This window comes from Ascaphus truei, chromosome 3 (genome assembly GCF_040206685.1).
Source record: "Ascaphus truei isolate aAscTru1 chromosome 3, aAscTru1.hap1, whole genome shotgun sequence".
NCBI lineage: Eukaryota > Metazoa > Chordata > Amphibia > Anura > Ascaphidae > Ascaphus > Ascaphus truei.
This window is the reverse complement of record NC_134485.1, coordinates 342835337-342858521: the sequence shown is the minus strand read 5'-3', so window position 1 is coordinate 342858521 and position 23185 is coordinate 342835337. Positions and strand designations below refer to the sequence as shown.

The following is a 23185-nucleotide window of genomic DNA, read 5'->3' as shown; positions in this document are numbered from 1 at the left end:
TATATACTTGGTATGTTCATATTGTGTCTTCACAGTTACAGGTTGGTTGTTTTCAGTTAATATAAAAAATGGATAAATAATAGCATTTTGCATAAAGGGTTCTACACTGTTTTTATGAATAATTTAAAGTGTAACTAACTGAGTAACATTGGTTATGCAACTGAGTATATGAATATCAGTAAGGCCTAGGACATGGTGCAGGGAGCGGCGCTGGGCAGCGCTGACGCTCATGCTCTCCTGCTCAAGCAGGAGATTTTTCTTGTCCCTGCATGAGCGTCAGCGAGCGCGCTTGTGTGCCGGGTAGGAGGCTTTCCGGAGGCGGGCCTGGAGGCGGATTGGGAGGCGGGGCCAGCGCACCACGTCACGGCGCCGACGTCACGGACTGCCATTGGCTTCTGGCAGTCACGTGACCGGCCCTGCGCTTGCATGAGCGGCAAAATGTAAACTTGCCTGTCTCCTGCATTTCCACACGCCTCCGCACGCCTGTGGAAGCGCCGTCTAAAGCCGCGCTGATAGGGATAATGTTTCCCCTCAGCGCGGCTCAGCACGGTCTTTTTGACCATGTCCGAGGCCTAATTGTGTGTTTGAAAGTAAGGGAATGAATGTGTAACTATTCAAATCATTAAATAAGTAGCAGAATCATTCAGATGAATGCAAACCAACTGTATGTTCCCCTTTATTTCTCTTTCCTTCATGTGCCCCTCTCTTTTTTTAGTTTCTTTATCCCTCTATCTCACTTCCCCCATCCTTTGTTTAAAACTGAAAATCCATAACTAACAAAAGTATTTACAAAATGCAAAAAAGGTGGCAGAATGAATGCGTGCATTGTGCATTTAATAGCTAGATAATTGTGTAACCGTTGAGCTCTAAGGAAAAGGGGGGGAAAGCCTACATTACTCAGGGACTCCCTTGCCATCCCCAGCTAGGGATGCAGAAGTGGCCTTTGGACAGTCAGGCAGCATTATTGAATGAGGCTCACTGCCAAATACAGAGCTGTGCCCTGAGAGGACTTTCTTAGCTCTGCCCTACATAGTTATAGCAGCACAGCTCCCAGAAGCTTCTGTTCAGCTGTTCAAGCAGATGGGATCTGGGGTCTGAAGGCTGACATAATCAGATTCAACATGCAGGGTTTACAACAATGTGCATTAAGCATCACCCCCTTCAGCACAGCTGATTCTCCCAAGGAGTAGGTTATCAAAATATAAGGCATCTATTGGAGTGAGGTTATCTGTATGCCTTGGATTATAGAAGGTTGCAAGCTTTCTGGATCATGAGTTAATTGAAACTTTATTGTTTTGACTTGAATTGCACCACATATACTGTGAGAGATATGTAGAAATATGAGTTCTAGCTTTTGTGAGCAAAGATTTCTTGCTGTTCAAGAAGTTTAAATAAAGCAATACACTTGAATATGTGAACAGATGACTGTGAAGCCAAGGCTACAGTTGTTCTTCCTATTCTATAACAATAGGGCAGTACACAAGTATGTAGGTTGACTTCTTTGACAGTCAAGTGGTTAACAGCTACCTCCTAAAGAAGTGCATAGAGGCACTAACTATTAATTACACATCTTGGAAAAGGCATCGTCACTCCATTGACGTTAACGATTTCACTATACTCTAACGGCTTGCCTGTCATCCAATAATCCATATGGTATCATAAAGCTCTACCATAGGTAGCACCTCAGCTCAAGCCAGTCTGGTATTGAAGGTTGTGTAGACATGGGTTGTGTAGACATCATTATGGGAAGACTAACATTTGAATAAAACCATGTTTTTTCAAGTGTTATTTAACACTCAACTCCTGATTGGAATTGCCAGGTGTGGGCACCATCCAAGTCCATAAGGGATAGAGAGGTAGATGTTGAAGAAAAATAACATAGGGACTTTTATTTGACATCAGTATAGTTTACATAATAAAGTGGGACTTACATGTGTGTATTTTGCAGTGTTTCTGTATCCTACTGTGTATTGCTAACATGACTCCATGTCAGCATGAGATTATACCTCTGTATAGTTTCTACATGTCTCTATTTTCCAGAGAAATACAGAATAATGTTAGAAAACAAGGACTTGATATTAATCTCAGGATTACATGGATTTAGCATGAGCATGTACATGCCTTCTATACAAACACAGAGTCTTTAGGACTGTTGTTTACAGAGAAGATGTGACCTCTGCTTTTTGTTTTCCTTCTTCAGGTTGCGAGGACTCATGTAAGAATCGCTGTGGAGACAAGCCAAACAAGTCCTATAGCTGTCAGTGCAATGAGCCTTGTGAGAAGTTTGAGGACTGCTGCCATGACTATCACCTATGTCTATGTAAGAAAAGAGCCTAACCAATAATCCTCACTCCGTACCAGCACTGACTCACATCCAGCACATTTGTATGATATCGAAAGTAGACAACACTTCACAGTATATTAAGGTCACAATCAATCAAATACATTTCAGATAGCTACAAAACACTTGCATTTATTCTTTATTCTCTCATCATCATATTGGCTAAGGTCCAAGGATGAAGCCAGTGTGGTATGCTGAATCTGGACCAAAATGTAACTTCTAACCCCGTTGTAACCAGGGAGATATAAACAAACGAAGGGGATAAGGGAACAGCGCACCTTTCATTTCAAAAGAGTAGGCAGACCTCAGGAAAACGATGTTTCAAGCCCACATAACCTTTCATCAGGTAGTAGATCTGCCTAAACTTTTGAAATTGAAGGAGATTGATCTTGCACTGCAAGTAGAAAAAAATAGAACAATGTATTGGGCATAAACAGCATTTTACTGAAGCTGTAATTAGCTAGTTGGGGAGAAACCCATGAAAAAGTGAGAGAGATGATACAAAATCATGGAGTGTGCAATCCTCACGGCTCATGCATTAGAGTAAAGGTATGCCTGTTGCAGGGGGATGATGCAGCCAGTGGTAGCCTCGCTGGCAATAGCGACTTCAGGAAAAATGATTCAGCGCACCTCAAATAAAAAAGAAATAAAAAAAGAAGAAATAGTTCTGAAGCACGTTCAAAGGAGATTTCCACAAATGCAAATGGTGAGATATGCACTTACATGCAAGTGCCTGCGTTCAGGCACATAAAGGTTTCTTTGCTCCCTCTCAACAGCATGCAGCAGGAGAATAACTGGCAGGCAAAACAAAGCTCCTTCTTTAAATAATGCGTTATGTAAAGCTTTTTTCAAAAAGGTATATCCTCACACGTATACTGCGTATACACACTTTAAAAAGAGAATCAGTCGGTTACTATCAGCTCCCCCCGGTCATCGCGACTCCACCATGCCGTACCAGCCGGCGTCTTGCGTCACTTCCGGTTCTTGGGTGCCACACAGTATCCGGTCCTCCATCACCCTACGCATTTCGAAGGAGGGTTCCTTCTTCCTAAGGGGTATATAAATAATGTCCATGATTCCCCTCCTAATATACTCACTTCCGTGCTTACACTAAAAAAAAACTTTATTGAAAATATGCAAACACAGTGACTGGGATATATCTGGAGATCTATGGAACATGGATACACCCTAGTCTTAAAATATCAAACATTACAAAACCAACTGTAACAGGGGGCTCATCCCTGTTCAGAAAACTTGCCTTTTATCCAGCAGTGTGCTGTTAATTGACCAGCAACTGGCTGATTGGAGGTTTGTTAGAGAAAAGGCTCCTCCTGAGACAGGAAGGAGAGAATCCTTAGTCCACAACTGGGCTCACCTAGGAAACAGACAGAGCAGAGGTTCCTGAGTCTCACAGATGAGACTGACAGAGGGATCACAGATGTCTGGAGCTCACAAGACTTCTACACCTGAATGCGGAGATAGCATGAGGAAAAGGCAGCAACACAGGAAAGAGAGAAGCCTTCCCCGTACAACTACGAGACAGATAAGACTTTTCTTATAAGACTGATTATCTATGTCTGTATATATATATATATATATATATATATATATATATATATATATATATATATATATATATATATACAGACATAGATAATATGTATATGTATATCCATGTATATATATATATATATATATATATATATCCCATAGCCTCTTTTGCATACCCAGTCAATCAACCCCACACTGATGAGACCCATTAAGGTCGAAACAGCTGTCTGTGAGTGGTTTTCTGGGTATGCACCTTAACCCTGGCTGTGCTCAAAGCTGTGACCATTCAGCAAGCTTAAGCCTATAGGGAACCATGTTAAAAATGGTTTTTGAAGCAAAAAGTGGCACTGTGTGCTCATTTGCATGTCATTTCCCAGAATCCCTTGCTGCAGTGGAAGTGCTGTATGCTGGATGATAATGGTGAAAGGTAGGGTTGCAGACCTGCCTAAGACATGCAGATGAGCATACAGATTTATTTGTATATATATATATGAGAGCCAATCTCATATCTGCTATTTTAATCAGTACTTTTGTGAGTGGGCATTTGTTGATTTTAATGTTCTATAAACACTAGTTATTATGTTAATGCACTAGGTGTGCGCCTGTTTTCTTTTTTTTCTCTTTATATATATATATATATATAAAGAGAAAAAAAAGAAAACAGGCGCACACCTAGTGCATTAACATAATAACTAGTGTTTATAGAACATTAAAATCAACAAATGCCCACTCACAAAAGTACTGATTAAAATAGCAGATATGAGATTGGCTCTCATGTGCCAGAAGTGCCGTCCGATCAGGGTAATGGCGTCCGCTCACGTCTCTCATCCATGCAGTCAAATACCGGAAGTGACGTCTCTCCAGATCGGCGCTTCAACACAGGTGGTTTGAGAGAAGCCGTCACTTGCCCATGACCTTCTGTTGCTGTTGGTGTAAGAACTTTGGTTCCTGCTCCGCCGTGTTGTATTGCTGGCACTGAGAACCTGGTGTGGCTGTTGCTGGTTCCCAGAGGGACTTCCTGTGTTGAAGTGCCGATCTGGAGAGACATCACTTCCGGTATTTGACTGCATGGATGAGAGACGCGAGCGGACGCCATTACCCTGATCGGACGGCACTTCTGGCACATGAGAGCCAATCTCATATCTGCTATTTTAATCAGTACTTTTGTGAGTGGGCATTTGTTGATTTTAATGTTCTATAAACACTTGTTATTATGTTAATGCACTAGGTGTGCGCCTGTTTTCTTTTTTTTCTCTTTTCATCGGTATAATAAGGGAGTAGTGAACCCTTGAAACGGGCTGCAAAACACCTGGAGACATTACTTTTGGAACAGGACTGTGTTTTTTCAAAGGACTTTTAAAATTAGGTTTTTTAGTAACAAGTTTACTTATTGTGGCATCACAACTATTTTATATTTACAGTTTTTATTAGTATTATGTTTTATCAATAATTGTTGTTGATTGCTATCACATTTATATAATTGGGTTCATTTTTTAATTAGCTTTTTTCTTATCACCCCATTGGGTGTATCTACAGGTTCATTCTTCTTCAGCTTTGTTTAGGATATATTAGAGGCGCTGCTTCATTATTTTATGTCTTTTTTGTGATATATATATATATATATATATATATATATATATATATATATATATATATATATATATACAGTGTTCGACAAACCTATACATTTGCACGCCCCGGGCGAGTGGATTTAACATCATGGCGAGCTCCTATTGGCCCAAGCAGCACACGTGTGGTACTAGGTGGCGAGTAGATTTTTTTGGTCGGCGAGTAGATTTTTTGGTGATTTGTCGACCAATGTGTATATATATATATATATATATATATATATATAAATGTCTCTATTATTTGGGCTGGTGAATCTCTGGACTGCAAGTGTAAATATACTCCAACGTGGAGCAGATTTTGTTTGTGGATTTTCACATGTTTGCTGTGTTTAAAGCAACAGGCATAATATAGCCTTATTTAATTTCACCTTAAAACCAGTCTCCATTGCGTACCTCTGCACACATCTCTTACATATGGTGTGAGAAGTGGGATATGCTCCGTGAACAATTGAAACGAAAGAAAGATGATTACGCAGAGCTACTGAAAAATAACGTGAAGCATCAAAAATATGTGCTCACAATGTACTCTTTGGCCAGGACAGAATTGGACGATCTCAAGACAGAGCTAGATGCTGCAAACACTACTAATGCCACCATGGTGGAAAAGCAGAGCCAATCTGATAAAATGATGGCTAAGCTGAAGCAGAAGTATGAGGAGGCACTGAAGGAGATTACAGTCTTTCAGCAAGAGGTTCACACTCTTCGCATACAACTGAATGCCTCACAACAGGAGGTCAACAGTGTCCGGACAGAGGTGGACGTATCTCAGAAGGAGGTTCATACACTCCGCAGAGCACTGGATGCCTCACATCATGAGATCAACAGCTGCCGCACAGAACTGGAAGTCTCCAGAAAGGAACTTCACAGTCTCGCTGAGGAGCTGGACATTTCAAAGAAAACTATTCTCCATCTTAACTTAGATCTCAAAGTCTCTCAGAAGGAGCTTCAACCTTCTCCTCAACCTGGAGATGGAAGTCTCACTCCTTGAGACAGCCAGCCTCCAAGCAGATGTGCGAAAATGGAAGTTGGACTGCAAGGAGGCCCTGAATAGTACAGAGACTGAAAAAAGAGAACATTTAAGATTAAAAAAGGAAAATTCTGAGTTGACAGACCACGTCAATGGAAAGAATGAAAAGCTGCACAAGCTTGAAAAAATAAAGAAACTGTTGGAAGAGGAGACGTTTGAAGCAGAGCACCGACTGCAGAACCAACTGCAAGGTCTGCATACACACCTCCAGAATGCCAACGAGAAGCAGCAAACTCTGCAGGAAGAAAATCTGCAGGCAGCTAATGACATACAAGTGCTGCAGGAACGTCTGATTACCCAGTGTGTCCGCGCAAAGCAGCATGATAAACTGAAGGCTACCCTGACCATCACCAAAGCATCGCTAGAGGCTAAGCTTAGAGGCCAGGTGACTTGGTACAAGAGGGAGCGTAAAAAGGTCCAGAAACTGAGACGAGTGTCTGCGGCCCAAGCGAAGAAGTTCACAGTGCTCAACAAAATAATGAATGATAGGTGGAAGCAAGCTCAGAGAAAGCACAGGGAAGAAATAAAGACCCTGAAAGGAGAATGGCAGGATACACTCAAGAAACAGAGTGAGACTCTGCAGACCAGTAACTTACAGATGCTTCAATATGGAAAAAGGTATTGGCTCTGCCCAAGCATCGGTATCCCACAGTAACTAATGCCTGTGAGGACAAGGGTACAGTGAGAGCTGGGGACACCACTCACCTTCAAAACAAGATTACAAAGTTTGAGCCACCTAAGAAGGCACTAGCCAAACCTGAAGCCACCCAACAGGGTAGAGGTAGGAGTGCAGAATCAAAGCCAGAAGAATCCTTAGCTGAGGAAGCTGAAAAGATTGGACGTTCTCTGGAAATGGAGCTGGAATCGCATCGCAATTCAATCCCAAAGAAGCTGAACTGGAAACTACATTGAATGGGAAAAGTGCAGGAAGACAGCTTCATGAACTAAGGGCTCCGGGGGCTGTTCTTGGGCGCTCTTGTGATACCATGAAGTGGACATTTGGTGCTAAAGTGGAGTACATGGGGAAGATGGCGAAAGAAAGCGATTGGCATAAAAGCTCTGCAACTGTCACCATACAGTCTGCCTACAAAAAGAGGAGCGCCCGACACAAGGGAAAGCTCATGACCACATGGTCAGTAGAAAGGTTCTCCTTGAGCGACTGGGGACTGCTGATCTCAAGAACCTTCTAGAGGAGACACTACTAAACTGGAGGAAGGGCTCCAATCCCAGCGGGACTGAGGGTTCTCCTCCTGCATCCACTCTCATTCAAGTCACTGAGATATCTCAAATGAGAGTGGAAAGATGGGCTTTGGCCGTAGCAAGCCCGAGCTTCCCACAAACAGGGGAGGTATGCAACAGGGGGCTCATCTCTTTTAAGAAAACTTGCTTCTAATCCAGCAGTGTGCTGGTTAATTGACCAGCAACTGGCTGATTGGAGGTTTGTTAGAGAAAAGGCTCCTCCTGAGACAGGAAGGAGAGATTCCTTAGTCCACAACTGGGCTGACCTAGGAAACAGACAGAGCAGAGGTTCCAGAGTCTCACAGATGAGACTGACAGAGGGATCACATATGTCTGGAGCTCACAAGACTTCTACACCTGAATGCTGAGATAGCCTGAGGAAAAGGCAGCAACCCAGGAAAGAGAGAAGCCTTCCCCCTACAATTACGAGACAGATAAGACTTTTCTTATAAGACCGATTATCTATGTCTCTCTATACATATATAAATGTTTCTATGATTTGGGCTGGTGAATCGCTGGACTACAAGTGTAAATATACTCCAACGTGGAGCAGATTTTGTTTGTGGATTTTCACATGTTTGCTGTGTTTAAAGCAACAGGCGCAATAAAGCCTTATTTAATTTCACCTTAAAACCAGTCTCCATTGCGTACCTCTGCACTCATCTCTTACACCAACCATTAAAATAAAAGACTGATTTAGGAAACATATGATGATATACATTGGTTAACATTTGAGAAAACCTCCTATTCTTTCGGAATTTCTTACAAAATCGGAGGGTCATTTTTGCAATGGTATTCCTAGAAATTATTTCTTTCAGAGAGAATTCAAGGTTACTTTAGAAAACTGGTCAGATCTATATTGCTATTCAATCCTATAGGAATAAGGGTTTTTAATTTGAAAATCCACATTGTTTCTCGCAGGGAAATTTTCTGGACTATGTCACCTCCCTAATTCCTAATTCTATTCAACCGATACCCATGAAGGTTAGCCCATCCAATTGGCTATTATGATATCTCTTGAAATGACTTGACACATTATGAGTGTAAAGTCCCTTCAAAATATTTCTGCAATGTTCTCCTATTCTTTGTTTCAAGCATCTTTTATTTCTTCCAACATATTTTTTTTTACAGAGACAAGTTAACAGATAACCCCTTCACTACCACAATTAATAGGTGTATTAATTCTGAAGGTTTGTTTAGTGTACTGTGAAAAAAATGATTTATTACTAGTTCCATAATAGCAAAATGTACATCTTCCGCATTTCACAAAGTCAGGAATACGTATTTTCTCTAACCAGCTCTCACCTGGTTCACCAACTTTTGGAATGCTTGGTGCAATCCGGTTAGTAATATTATTGGCCCTAGTTTAAATTATTTTATAAATCCATAAGAATTTGGAAGATTTGTGAGTTTGTTTTTTGTTTTTTACTGTTTTTGCCATATATATGTGGTTTGTCTTGAGCTATTTGTTTTTGTGGGTGATTGTGTGGTTTCTTTCTGTAGTTTGGGAGTTGTTTGTAAGTTGGTTGTGTCTCTGTTTTTTTGTAGTGAGATTGTGTATTATTGTTAGTGTGTGTGATTTTTATGAGAGATGGACGAGGGGAGGAGTGTGGAGAGTATTAGGAGTGGAGGAAGTTTGCGGAGTGGAAGAAATTATGGTGGCCGTGAGGGCGATGAGCAAAGTGGTGGTGAAGGGAGTGGAGGGGTTGGAAAGAGTGGATGAGGGCGATGAGCAGAGGAGGCAAAACAGTGGGGGACCCCGTCTAAGAAAGAGGGGATCACATTAATGTTTTTCCTAACAGTAATGCTTCTTTTTTAGATTGTTTAAACTGAATATAGAATATGCAAAACATTGTAATTGTGTAATTGGTTTAAGTTTTTAATCATTGATAATATAATATATTGGCTTAGTATATTAGTCTATAGCTCTATAAGCCACCTTTGACTAAAAGGGCTGTGCCCCCCAACCACCACCTCTAGAGATATAACTAAGATACATTGGAGGGGACTTTAGAGGTAGGTGTCTCAGGAGGGTGTTTAAGTCTCCTGGGTGGGGGGTGGTGGGTGAACCCCTTGTGTGCCTTAGAGTTTAGTAAATCATAGGCATGCAGTGCCTTATTAGCCCTTTAGGTATGCAAGGGGGGTAATTAGTGTAGTTTAATCCGTAATAACGCTTATTGGTCACCTATTCTTGGGTTGGCAATAACTACGGTAGCTGGCTGCTTGGGTTACTAATAATGCATATTTTTTTGCCGTTAATTAAAGCATTTCTGGTCCATCGCAGTTTGATGCATCTAAGATAGATAGCTTTTCCCCATCAGGCCCAGTATCAATACTTTGTAGAGCTACTTTGATCACTGTGAAACTATAAGTTCGAATAATGTTGTGTTATATGCCGTTAAATTAGCCCTAAATATACTGTTATGGAATGTTACAAATGATAGAGGAGACTAACATACTGTATATGAATTATTTCACTTTATTGCATCTGGAGGTAGGTAGCAAAGGGAATCACTTGTATCGTAGTCTTTAATGAGTATTAGAACACAATAAATCAAATGTCTGGTCTAAATTGTTGAAATGTCATCATTCACAGATTATCTGAAGCACAGCACACCTCTGATAGACACTCACCAAATATGTCATTACTATCATTTATCAAAATAAGAATTTACATTCCAGCATCTCCATGTGAGATGCGTTTCTAGAGATCTCTCTACAGCTGCTTCTCAGCTCAATCATTATCTCATAAATACCATTACTACTCCCCCTAGTGATACTTCACTAATACATGTGTATCAGTATTTGATTACATTGGAGACATTCTGAATTTCCTCTCTCATTTATAGATTGGGGCAAGATAAATGTGAACCACAGGGCTGAGCTATATTTATTGCAGGTGCTCTCTGGAATTGGGTTAATATTGGGTAATAATTACACTCTTTGTGATTAAACTTAATAGTGGCTCGACTCTTTATTACTTTAGTGAAGATATTTGCATTGAAATGGAGTCTGGTTCTACAGTAGCTTTTACTGAATATGGTGGTTTCATTCTTTTTATGCAGAGACATTCACCATCATGGTAAATCAGATAATAGATTGTCCTTAACTTTGTAAATTGTAACTTAACTAAGACGTGTGTATCCGTATTTGGTCTCCTTCAAGAAACTGTATTCTGAATTCCTGCATCATTTATATTGATTTTGTGTGAGTGTTACTGATTGTTTCAGTGATTGATAGCATCAGAATCTCATAGACTTCAATGGGGTCTCACTGATCATCACAACTTGTTCATTAAAATGACTTTTGTGCTGTAGAACTCCAAATCTCGCTGATCTCGGTTGATATCTCTTGCTCTGTACTCAAGCAACTTCTTGGCTCAGTTACTCTTTTGTCATGGCTTCATCTATATAACATAGTATGTTCCATAGTACCTGTTTCTCCCCACATAGTGTATCTGCTATGTAAGTCCTGTTAAGTTCCAGGCATTAGCAGGTTAATCTATGGGCCAGTGACACCCCCCCCCCCTTCTGCTTCCCTTGAATGTGAAGGAAGGTAGGTGGTGACTCATGGCCTGTGTACAACCCCTTGTAGGTAGGTACAGTCCATGAGTCTGCCCCTTCCAGAGCTTTCTATGGGAGTAGCTAAAAGTTAGTAGTCTGACTCTGCTCCCCATGGAGTGAGGAGGGACAGTCTTTTCCTCTGCTCCTCCTGGAGTAAGGAAGGAGCTGTCAGTCTTCCCCATTGCTTGGAAAGCATGCTTACTCTAGGCCGGCTGGCCTAGAGACCACCAAAACTGAGCCCATGATACTAGGCGAGCACCATCCAGAGTTCCTGGAACTGTGGACAGTATTCTATGCTGTAAGAAGGAGCTGCTGCAGTATTAATAATAAAGCTGTATGTTCACAATACCCCTGCCTGTGTGTCAGTTACTGAGCAGGAGGGAGACTGAATGCAGTGATGGGAGCTGATATCCTACCCATAGGATCCTATCACGGCTGGAGGCGCTGTACCAACGAGTAAAGAACTAAAGACCACCCCAAAGGCCTGTCCTATTGCCCCATATCAGTTTCTCCTCACCTCACAGGTATGCTCAGCACCATACATACACCAACCATGTAGCAACAGGTAGAATCTCCCAGAGGAGGGGGGAAACAAGGCTACATCTAGAAGGTGTTTCCTATTAATAGCAGGGAGAATTGGTAAATGTGGCATTCAAAAAGTAGCGGTAGTAATTGGCAAATAAATATGTTATGGTCCTCAGAACCAAAGAGTAGCATCTCATTTTGATGACTTGGTGGAAGAAAAATAAGTGAACTTCAGGGCTGAGCTACTGTACATTTATGGCAAATGACTCTCTGGAATAGGCATATTCTTGGGTAATAATTATCGTCTATGTCTATGTGACAATACTTGATAGCAGTATAGCACCTGTCTTTTTACTTTGGTAGAGAAATTTGTATTGATGCCTGGTTCAAGCTTTAACTAGATATGGCGGTCTTCATTTTTTTTTTGCAGATGCTGACCCATCCTCAGAGAAATCCACCCATTCTAGCAAATCAGGTATTAAGTTGTCCTCCAATATCTATTTTTAATCAACTTCTGGGTGTTTTCTTGATTTAGCAGTAACATTCTACATTCTCCCTATTCTAAGACGATGACCCCTGTGGGTGATACTTCTATGGGCTAACCCTCTTCTTAGCGGCTATAGCTCTGCAAATGGTATATTAACTTTTCTCAATTAACCAAAGTGTTTAATAGTTTGTCTGGTTCCCTCCAAAAATTTAATCTTCTCTTACTGTACTTCATTGAGTGCAACTGTTCCTTCCTTTACACAGAGAACTCCTGCAAGGGAAGGTGTGGAGAGAAATACAACAAGAAAAACAATTGCCACTGCAACAACAAGTGTAGCAAATTCAATAACTGTTGCACTGACCATAGCACCCTATGTGGTGGTGCCAGCAGCAATAGCCACAGCAATGGTATGTGACCAGTAGATTCTAAGGGAAGTGGATTGGTAAGGGATAGGAACAGGTGCAAGGACAGGGGTACTTTCACCTCTAAGACTGAGGACACTGGATTGATCAATGCAGCAACAAGTGCAGAGATTGCACTGAAATGGTTTGGATAATATAAAACATTATAAAATATTCAAGTGTCTAATGTTTATACTGTATACCATCCCGTGATGTCTTATTAAGGTGAAAAATGAATAATGATGATTTTGGAACTGTATGTAATTTTCAAAGCATCAATACTCTTATGGTCTTGTTGAAATCAGTATATAAAATTAGGGAGTTCCCAGTGCTCCTTCAGTGATTCTTCTGTGTGTGAATCAAATAATACGAAATCTAAATCCTTCAACCACTTACGTGATTTTAGAAGGAAGCGCAAAAGTGTTCAGCCCACAAAGTCTCTTCATGGTTTCAGTTCAAATGCTAGTTCTGCACTTGTTGCTTTGTAACAACTTTGATTGCACTCCACAAACCAAAAACAAACCAATGACATCTAGCATTGATCAAGTAAAAAAAGTAACATCTTTAATATAAATAAGTGTAGGTTAGATGTGAAGTTAATAAATTTTTTCTTTGATGTTTTTATAAGACTATGGGGCTTATGCAGAGAGGAACGTTAAAAAAGTTTAAAATGGCTGTAAAATAGCCACAGATTGGCCTTAGTGAAGGTGTTATGCAGAGAACGTCGTTAACTCATTTCGGCCAACTTTTCCTGGCTATTTGAAACTCGCCATACTAATGCACATATTGGCGTGTTCCAGCGATTCGGAGCTTCTGGAATACCACGCTATATTAGCATGGCGAGTTTCAGGTTCTCGCCACGAGTTTGCCGAGTTTTACAGCTCTGAAAAATTTTCAGAGCACTTTTAAAAATCGCGCCATTTTCTCCCGAGTTTCAGGATTTCTGCCTAGTTTTTTCGCCAGAAGATGGCGCTATATCCTTATCTATGCTCTCTGCATGAGCCCCTATGTCCATGCATTCCGAGCCTCCTGTCCTTTCTGGCCTAAACTCTATGCTTCCCACTAGTAGATATTATATTTATATTTTTGTTACTTTGGTGCTTTGTTCTCCTAAAGAACCCCTTTCATAAAATCTACACCTGTCTTATATAACACGGCTTTGCTTCCTGTACAACATAGCCAACAGCACAGCAGCCTCTGAGCTCAATCATTCTCTCATAAGTATCGTTACTACTCCCCCTAGTGATACTCTTGCGTAATAATGATCCTCTTCGTGGTTATACTTGATAGTAGCCCAACTCCTGTGCCTTTTGACTTTGGTAGCAAAATTTGTATGGGGCATAGTTTCAGCTTTTACTAAATATGGCGGTCTCCATCTTTTTTTTGCAGATGCTGAACCTTCGTCAGAGACATTCACCCATTCCAGCAAATCAGGTATTACGTTTTCTTCCAATATTTATTTTGACCCACCTTCTGGGTGCCTTCTTGATTTAGCAGTGACATTCTACCTTCTCCTTATTGTAAGACCATGACGCCTCTGGCTGATACTTCTAAGTAATAACCCCTCTTCTCAGTGACTATAGCTTTGCAAATGGTATACAGTATTAACTATTTTCTCAATTAACAAAAGTGTTTAATTATTTGTCTAATTCCCTCTGAAAATGTAATCTTCTGTTACTGTACTTCACCTGTTCCTTACTTTACACAGAAAACTCCTGCCAGGGAAGGTGTGGAGAGAAATTCAACAAGAAAAACCATTGCCACTGCAACAAAAAGTGTGGCAAATTCAACAACTGCTGCAGTGACTATAGCACCCTATGTGGTGGTGCCAGCAGCAATAGCCACAGCAATGGTATGTAACCAAAAGAGGCAGCCACATGTAGATTCTAAGGGAAATAGATTGGTATGGGATAGGGACAAGTGCAAGGATAGGGTATTTTCACCTCTAAGGCTGGGGCCATGGTGCCTTCGCCCGCGCGGAGGCTGTGTGGTAAGCGGGTGCTTTCCCAGCTATGGGGGGGGGGGCAATAGGGAGGGGGGGGTGGCATTCCTAGGGGTGTGCCAAGGGGCATCATGGAGCTGGTTCGCCCTCATTGGGCGAACCGCTCACGTGACTGGCCTGTCGCACCAAGAAATCAGTTTCAACTGATTTCTTGCGCAATACCTCCTCCCGCTTCTTCGCGCACGCACCTGCACGCCACATGAATGCGAACACAGCCTTAAGGCAGTCTGTTCGCTCAGTGTGCGGACGCCTCCACCCTGTCTGTGGTACCATGACCCCAGCCTAAGACTGAGGAGACTGAGGAGACTGGATAGCTTAAGGCAGCAACAAGTGCAGAGATAGAAATCCGTATATAAAACAAGGGATTTCCCAGTGCTCCTTCAGTGATTCTTCTTCATGTGAATTAAATAATAATCTAAACCCTTCAAACGCTTACGTGATCTTGGAGGGGAGAGCAAAAGGGTTCAGCCCACAAAGTCTCTTCATGGTTTCACTTCAAATGCTAGTTCTGCACTTCTGCTTAGAAACAACTTTGATTGCACTCCACAAATCAAAAACAAACCAACTAAATCTGCCAGTGATCTTGTAAAAAGAGACAATCTTTAATAAATAAGGGGGGGAGTTCATTATTTATTTATTTTATTTTATGTTTTTATAGGCGTATGTCCATATGTCCATGCATTCAGAGCCTCCTGTCCCTTCTGGACTAAACTCTATGCTTGGCACTAGTAGCTATTACATTTTTTTTATTTTTAACGTATATTTTACTTTGGTGCCTTGTTCTCCGAGAGAACTCTTTCATAAATTCTGTACCTGTCTTAGGACATAACATGCACGGCTTTGCTTCCTGTGCAACATATAGCCGACACTACAGCAGCCTCTGCGCTCAATCATTCTCTCATAAATATCGTTACTGCTCCCCCTAGTGAAACTTTACTAATACTGTTATATCAGTATTTGTTCTCTTTGAAGATATTTTGAATTCCCCCCCACATTTATATTGATTGTGTGAGTTTTACTGATTGTCTCAGTGATTGATTGATACATCAGAGTCTCAGACTTCAATTGGGTCTCCCTTAGCGTCACGACTAGTTCATTAAAATTACCTTTTTGCTTTAGAACTCCAGATCTTGCTGATTTTGGTAGACATCTATTTCTCTGTTTTCTAGCAACTTCTTGGCTCCGTTACTCTTTTGACATGGCTCCATCTAAAAGGCGTTACCAATTAATGGCAGGGATAATTGGTAAATGTGGCATTAAAAAAGTAGTGTTAGTAGTAGGCAAATAAAAATGTAATGGTCCTCAGAACCCGTAGAGTAGCATCTCATTTTGATAACTTGGTGGAAGAAAAATAAGTGAACTACAGGGCAGATCTATTGCAGAAGGTGCTCTCCGGAATTGGGTTAATATTAAGTAATAATTACGCTCTGTGATTAAAAGTGATAGTTGCCCAAACCCTGTGTCTTATTACTTTGGTGGTGTCATGGAACAGAAATACCCATTTCTACCTTCTCTATTTCAGCCTCCTCCCCCTTTCCTTGGCAATTCTGCCTGCTAGCTGCATTTGGATGTTACTTTCCTTGCAGTTTCAGTCCCAGTGCAGATGGATGGATACATTATGTTGCCTTTTTTCCTTCCAGTCTGTCACACCCCGGTTGCCCTGGCAACATCTCCAGTCCTCCAAGTTAATGGGCTTTCCCATTCCCCCCTGTCCCTGCTGACAGTTAGTATGGCCTGACCCCTATCCCTGTGTCACAAGCAGTACCCACTGCCTTTTACTTCCTGACATTGACAGAGTGAGTACATTCATGTTACACCCCTATGGCAAGGCCAATTCTTTTCATCTGCCCTTACTACAAAGCACCCACAGAGATACACCTTTCCAACACAAACATCTTATCCACAAGTGTCTGTTTTTATTGCTGCCTTCCTAAATAAAGTGAAGAAAATATACAGGACTTGTTGTGCTTTGGAAAGAGGGCTGAGTTGAAGCTAGCTGGTTTCATTCATACCCCAAACATGACCCTGGATCCAGAATAGTGAAAAGAAGACTGTGTGTCTTGGGGACACACACACAGGAACTGCTACTCACAACCCTTATGCTATACAGAATAGTCTCTGCACCCCAGACAGAGCAGCAGGCTTTATACCAAAGAGCACAGACTTTCTACAGCAAAAGCCTTACAAACAGCAAGCAGTTTACACTGCACACAGCCTGCAGCAGTACAGCAAGCAGCTTACACTGCACACAGCCTGCATCAGTACAGCAAGCAGTTTACACTGCACACAACTTCTGCAGCAGTACAAGCAAGCAGCTTACACTGCACACAAAGCCAAGCAGTCTTTACACCAGGCTACACACTGCAGTCAGACAAGTGCATTATACACAGAACTTTGATTGCTCTTTTCTGTCTTTGAGTTCACCCTCTGCACACCCTGACAGTGAGGAATTACCATCTCACCTTACCCTGCGCACGTGCCCACGGCTAGAGCTACCAAGGGCCACGCCACCGTACACCGCCAGGACACGGGTCAGAGCCACCGGACACCTGTAAGTACAGCTACTCCTACGCTTACTGCTGCAGGACATCTACCGGCACTATCCGAGACAGTCATCCATCGCTGACGCAGGTAAACAGACCACACGCCACACGCACTGGCTAAAGGACTACACACACCTGCAGCATGGCAGAAATCAGATCCTCACCAGACATCGCGCAGGAGAGTGACCACTCAGACACAGAGACCGCTGCGCAACTGCAGGCGCAGGCAGACGCAAGGCCTAAACGGATAGTTACACCGACACAAAAGGCCCGCAAAAAATATGAGACTGACATTGAAGCGCACCGCGCTAAATTAGAGAAGGCCTGGGAAACAACCACACTTGGAATACGCAATGTCGCCGGCACTGGCAATTCCGTACAACAGCTCGAGCAGGCAATAACTCAATTAAAGACAGATCACTCATGCTACCAAGAGCTGTCAGAGGCATACGTCACTTACTTGGCCAGGGCCAACACCGGCGAAAGCCTGCAAGAAAGGGATTTACAGCATAATATTGACTTGACACGTGACAGCGCGTGCGAACCGCCATCACGGATGCCCAAAGCGAGAGAAAAGAGCTCCTCCTGGAGACCGCATCGCAGCGCTCCAGCATATCCAGACACTCGTCAAGGTCAGCAAGATCAGCGTAATCTCATGTGTCTAGTGCAAGCGCAAACGCCACCAAGGTGCGAGCCACCGCAGAGGCCGCACGTGCCAGGGCCGCATACGCTCAGAAAGAGGCAGCCATGAAACTAGAAAGGGCCCGCATAGAAGAGAAGCAGACAGCTGCCGCTGCAGCCACTGCCACCGCTGCACGGAAAAAGACAGAGGTGGACGTTAACCTAGAGGCCCTAAATCAAGAAAGGGAAGCTGCTGCCGCCATAGCCCAAGCCGAAGTCTTAGAAGCAGCCGTGCAACAGGATGGCGGGGAGCAACCGTACAGACGAATAGCCTCAGAGGATCCAACCCAGCACACTGAAGACTATGTAAAGGAGCCCTTTAGTGTAAACATCAGCACACCATCTCAGTACGAAGGGAGTGACTTCACAGACACAGAAGACTTGCTAGGTTCACGTGGAGAAGATGCCGTTCCTTTAAGGGTACACGCTACCTGGGATAGCCACAGCCGCAACAGTGACCCACACGCCAGCGCGCACACGGATGCACTACAACAGGCTCGCAATCCAGGTACACCCACACGGGAAAACACAGCCCCTCACACCGACCAGCAGTCATCACGCATCCACACCAAAGAAGAGGTGACCGCAAGGACCCTCCCAGCAACTACCTCAGAGCGCAACCAACACGCCGATGCCTCAGGCCTGACAAACATGGCCAAGTACATGATCCGGCGTGACATGGTGCAAACAGGACTCACCAACTTTGACGGCCGTCCTAAGAACTACCAGATGTGGAAGTTCACATTCAAGGACGCAATCAAGAGCCTGGGCTTCTCAGCAAGGGATGAGCTCAACCTGCTATCCAAATGGCTGGGAAATGAATCCAGGGAGAACGCGAAGAGACTTCGGACGGCAAACGCGAACCACCCCCAAATAGGTCTCGACCTAATATGGGAAAGGCTAGAAGAGAGCTACAGTAGCCCCGAAGCAGTCGAAGCTTCGCTCTTCAAGAGAGTCGACAGCTTTCCCGGGATCACAGCTAAAGACTACTCGAAGTTACGAGAGCTCGGGGACCTGCTGCAAGAGCTGGAGTTTGCAAGGAAAGACCATTCCATAACAGGTCTCAACGTCCTAGACTCAGCTCGTGGAGTGAGACCCATCTTGGAGAAACTACCCTACAACCTCCAAGAAAGATGGATTTCACAAGGCTCCAAATACAAAAGGGAGAAGCAAGTCGCCTTCCCTCCCTTCTCATTCTTCTTGAGCTTCATCCGCGAAGCAGCAAGGACAAGGAACAATCCCAGTTTCATCTTGGGTGCGCAAACCACACACAGTGCAAGCAGCCTGAGGAATGAGAGACCAGTGGCGAGATACGGTAACACTCAAACACCCATCTCGGTCCACAGGACGGACGTGTCTCCCACGACCCAAACTACTACCCATCAGTCGGTCGCCAGAGACGAGAAACCAAGGGACCCAAACAGGGAATGTCCCATACACAAGAAGCCACACCCACTTAACAGATGCTTTGAGTTCAGGATGAAGTCCCTAGAGTAACGCAAGAAGTTACTCTGAGAATTCGGAGACTGCTTCAGGTGCTGTGACTCCACGACTCACCTAGCCAAGGACTGTAAAGAGGCCATCAAATGTGCAGTGTGCAAAAGTGACAAGCATGTAACATCTCTACATCCAGAGGCGCTGACACTCCACCAACTCAACAACCCATCCTCCATAGCGGAGCATGGCGGGGAGGAAGGAGAAGGAGAGCCAACATCTGTCACGTCTCAGTGCACCGAGGTTTGCGGAAAAGGAAGTGACAAAATATCCTGCTCCAAAATATGCCTTGTCACAGTGCACCCCCAGGGACAACCTGAGAGGGCTATCTGGATGTATGCAATCCTCAACGATCAAAGTAACAGATCATTGGCGAAGACGGAATTCTTCAACTTATTCAACTCACAAGACAATGCCTCACCCTATACCCTCAGAATCTTTGCAGGGTCAACTGAGACAACAGGGAGAAGAGCAAGCGGCTACATCATACGTTCAGGGGATAACAGAGTGAAGATAGCTCTCCCCACCCTCATTGAGTGCAACTACATGGCTGCAAACAGGGCCGAGATTCCCACACCAGACGTGGCACGTCATCACGTGCACCCCAGAGGAATAGCCAACTGCATCCCACCGGTAGAACAAGGCGCCAAGATCTTGCTGCTTCTCAGTAGGGACATCTTGAGGGTACACACAGTCCGTAAACAGCGTAACAGACTCCACAACGCACCATTCGCCCAAAGACTTGACCTAGGATGGATGATAGTGGGCAACATGTGCACTGATAAAGGACACGAACCAGACTATGTCAACTCCTGCAGAACGGTGATAACAGAATGCGGACACACATCTCTCTCCGAACCGTGTCCTGGCCATCTCCAAGTTACAGGAAGGCCAAGTGAAGAGAAGAGACAAGATCATACTCCCGAGATCAACAAAAACATCTTCACATCAGAGGGATGTGACAATGGCCTAGGATGCTTAGTAGTCCAGACAACTAAGGATGACAAGGTGATTCCACCGAAGGAAGAAAGTAACCTCCTGAAGGTGACCAATAAAAGGATCTCCCAAAAGAAAATAAACGATCGAACGGTCCTCCTGCGAGCAATGGCACAGCTAAGACGTACAGCCATTCCTCTCCACAGAATACCAAGTGGCAAAGCAGCCAGCCGCCACGGCTGGTACAGCTGCAAAAGATTGCACCCCGCAGGTTGAAGCCACAGGTGCAAAAAAGAGACAGTCGCAGAGACATTTCATAAAGGGATTTACAAGGGCAAAATAGACTGTTCTTCATCACGTCCAGGGGACAAATAACCTCCTGATGGCAGTTAACAAAGAGACACAAAAGCGTTTCACCAAAATACGTGGAGATGTTCTCGTGCAAGAGGAATGCACCGATGACTTACGGTGCACAGCGTTCCAGACAACAAGGGACGACGAAACGCAAACACCATCGAGGGAAGATAGAAGATTCCCGAGGTTAACAGTCAAGGAGCTCTCCAAAGACGGACCGGGCAGTTGGGTGACTCCGCTACCATTCTGTTCACCAAGAAGACGCCTCCCGAACAATAGAGAACATGCCATTTCTAGGCTCACTTCGCTCCGCCGCAACCCACAAAGGGAGCCGGAGACCAAGAATCAAATTGTGGTCTTCACGCGGAATAGATTCCTTAGTGGACACGCAGAGCTAGCGCCTTCACTGAAGGAAGGTAAAAAATGTCGGCACCTCCCATCATCTGGTGTCCACCACCGTCAGAAACCCAGCCAGATCTGGGTAACGTTCAGCTCCAATGCTCAGCACCAGGAAGCCTCTCCAAACGGCGCACTACTCACTGGATCAGACTTGACAACCAGTCTTCCAGGGGCATTGATCCGCTTCTGCTAAGAGTCAAAGGCCATCTCCTTCCGCCAAACACCAGGTGATAGGGTGACAGACTACCATGACTGGCATATCCACGAGGTGATGCACTCTGTAGAGGAAACTACAGAGACAAAGGACTGTTCTCTCACAAAGTTGAAAGAAAACAGTGCAAGAGACCTTTACACAAAGACATTGTGGTGAAACCAGCTAACCTGGAGCTGTGCATCCACCTGGCCTCCCTTACCAGAAGGTTTTGGCCAAAGGACTTTGATGCCAGTGGTACCAGCCAGTATCACCTCGCTATGTTGACATGGACCTTTGCATTGTTATGTTATGTTTGCATTGCACATATGTTCCACATATTCTGTTATATAGTGGTATCTCCAGATACCAGATGGGGAGTGTCATGGAGCAGAAATACCCATTCCTGCCTTCTCTGTTTCACCCCCCCCCCCTTTCCTTGGCAGTTCTGCCTGCTAGCTGTATTTGGATGTTACTTTCCTTGCAGTTTCACTCCCATTGCAGATGGAATGGATACATTATGTTGCCTTTTTTCCTTCCAGTCTGTCACACCCCTGGTTGCCCTGGCAACATCTCCAGTCCTCCAAGTTAATGGGCTTTCCCATTCCCCCCTGTCCCTGCTGACAGTTAGTATGGCCTGACCCCTATCCCTGTGTCACAAGCAGTACCCACTGTCTTTTACTTCTTGACATTGGCAGAGTTAGTACATTCATGTTACACCCCTATGGCAAGGTCAATTCTTTTCATCTGCCCTTATTACAAAGCACCCACAGAGATACACCTTTGCAACACAAACATCTTATCCACAAGTGCCTGTTTTTATTGCTGCCTTCCTAAATAAAGTGAAGAAAATATACAGGACTTGTTGTGCTTTGGAAAGAGGGCTGAGTTGAAGCTAGCTGGGTTCATTCATACCCCAGACATGACCCTGGATCCAGAATAGGTGGAGATATTTGTACTGTCCCATATTGAAATAGGGCCTCACTTTTACTAAATATGAGGATTTCTTTCTTTTTTTGCAGATGCTTCAGAGACATATTGCCATTCTGGAAAATCAGGTAATACTCCAATAACAATTAATACTTGTGTATATCAGTATTTGGTCTCCTTGAAGATTATTCTGCATTTCCTATATAATTTATATTGATTTGTTTGCCAGTTCTACTGATTGTCTCAGTGATTGTTCACATCAGAATCTCATAGACTTCAATGGGGTCTCCCCAATAGTTACAGAGGCAGTTGAAGTTCGGCACATGAGTATAAAAATGTTTTACTTTATTGAATCACATCACAGATGATTCAGTCCAACATGGACCTTCATCTGAGCTTTAAGGACAGATGCAAGAATAGGGATAGCGTCACTTCTCAGACTCTGAGGGGACTTAATGGCTCAAGGCAGCACCAAGTTCAGGGATAGGATTTAAATGATTTGGATAATATTGTCACGGAGTGCTCACCATAAACAAGGCGGGACCGCGAGGCTGAGGTGGGGATATTAATAGCCACCGAGCAGACACGTCCAGAGTGCAGAGTGGTAGTCGTGTAGCCGGGTCAGGGTAGGAGAGGTCAGATTGGTTGAGGTACTTGCCGTGGTCAAGGGGTGGAGATATTGGATAGTCATTGATGCAGAGCCAGGGTCCAGGGGTAGAGAGAGTAGATTAGTCGAGTCCGTAGCCATGGTCCAGGGGTCAGAGAAGTCAGGAGTCCGGGTGCAAGCTGAGGTCAAAATACAAAGAGCGAAACAAGACAAGGCAACAGGGAGCTGGAGGTAAGCACACAAATGAAAAAAAGTTTATGCTCAGCCAATTTGCCAAGGGGCTGGCT

The 23185-nt window shown here is 43.6% G+C and overlaps 1 protein-coding gene across 4 annotated transcripts in view; it reads left to right on the top strand.

Annotated features, from left to right (window-relative positions):
* ENDOU (endonuclease, poly(U) specific) overlaps positions 1 to 23185 on the top strand; it is a 48377-nt gene that overhangs the window by 11957 nt on the left and 13235 nt on the right. Inside the window, exons 2-7 of one of the 4 annotated variants that reach the window (XM_075591701.1) lie at positions 2201 to 2320; positions 12305 to 12349; positions 12625 to 12768; positions 14152 to 14196; positions 14471 to 14614; positions 22384 to 22419. In XM_075591701.1, coding sequence (XP_075447816.1) covers positions 2201 to 2320; positions 12305 to 12349; positions 12625 to 12768; positions 14152 to 14196; positions 14471 to 14614; positions 22384 to 22419 — 534 coding nt within the window. The remainder of the gene's footprint in view (positions 1 to 2200; positions 2321 to 12304; positions 12350 to 12624; positions 12769 to 14151; positions 14197 to 14470; positions 14615 to 22383; positions 22420 to 23185) is intronic. The other 3 variants (XM_075591703.1, XM_075591702.1, XM_075591704.1) reach the window with 3 other exon arrangements.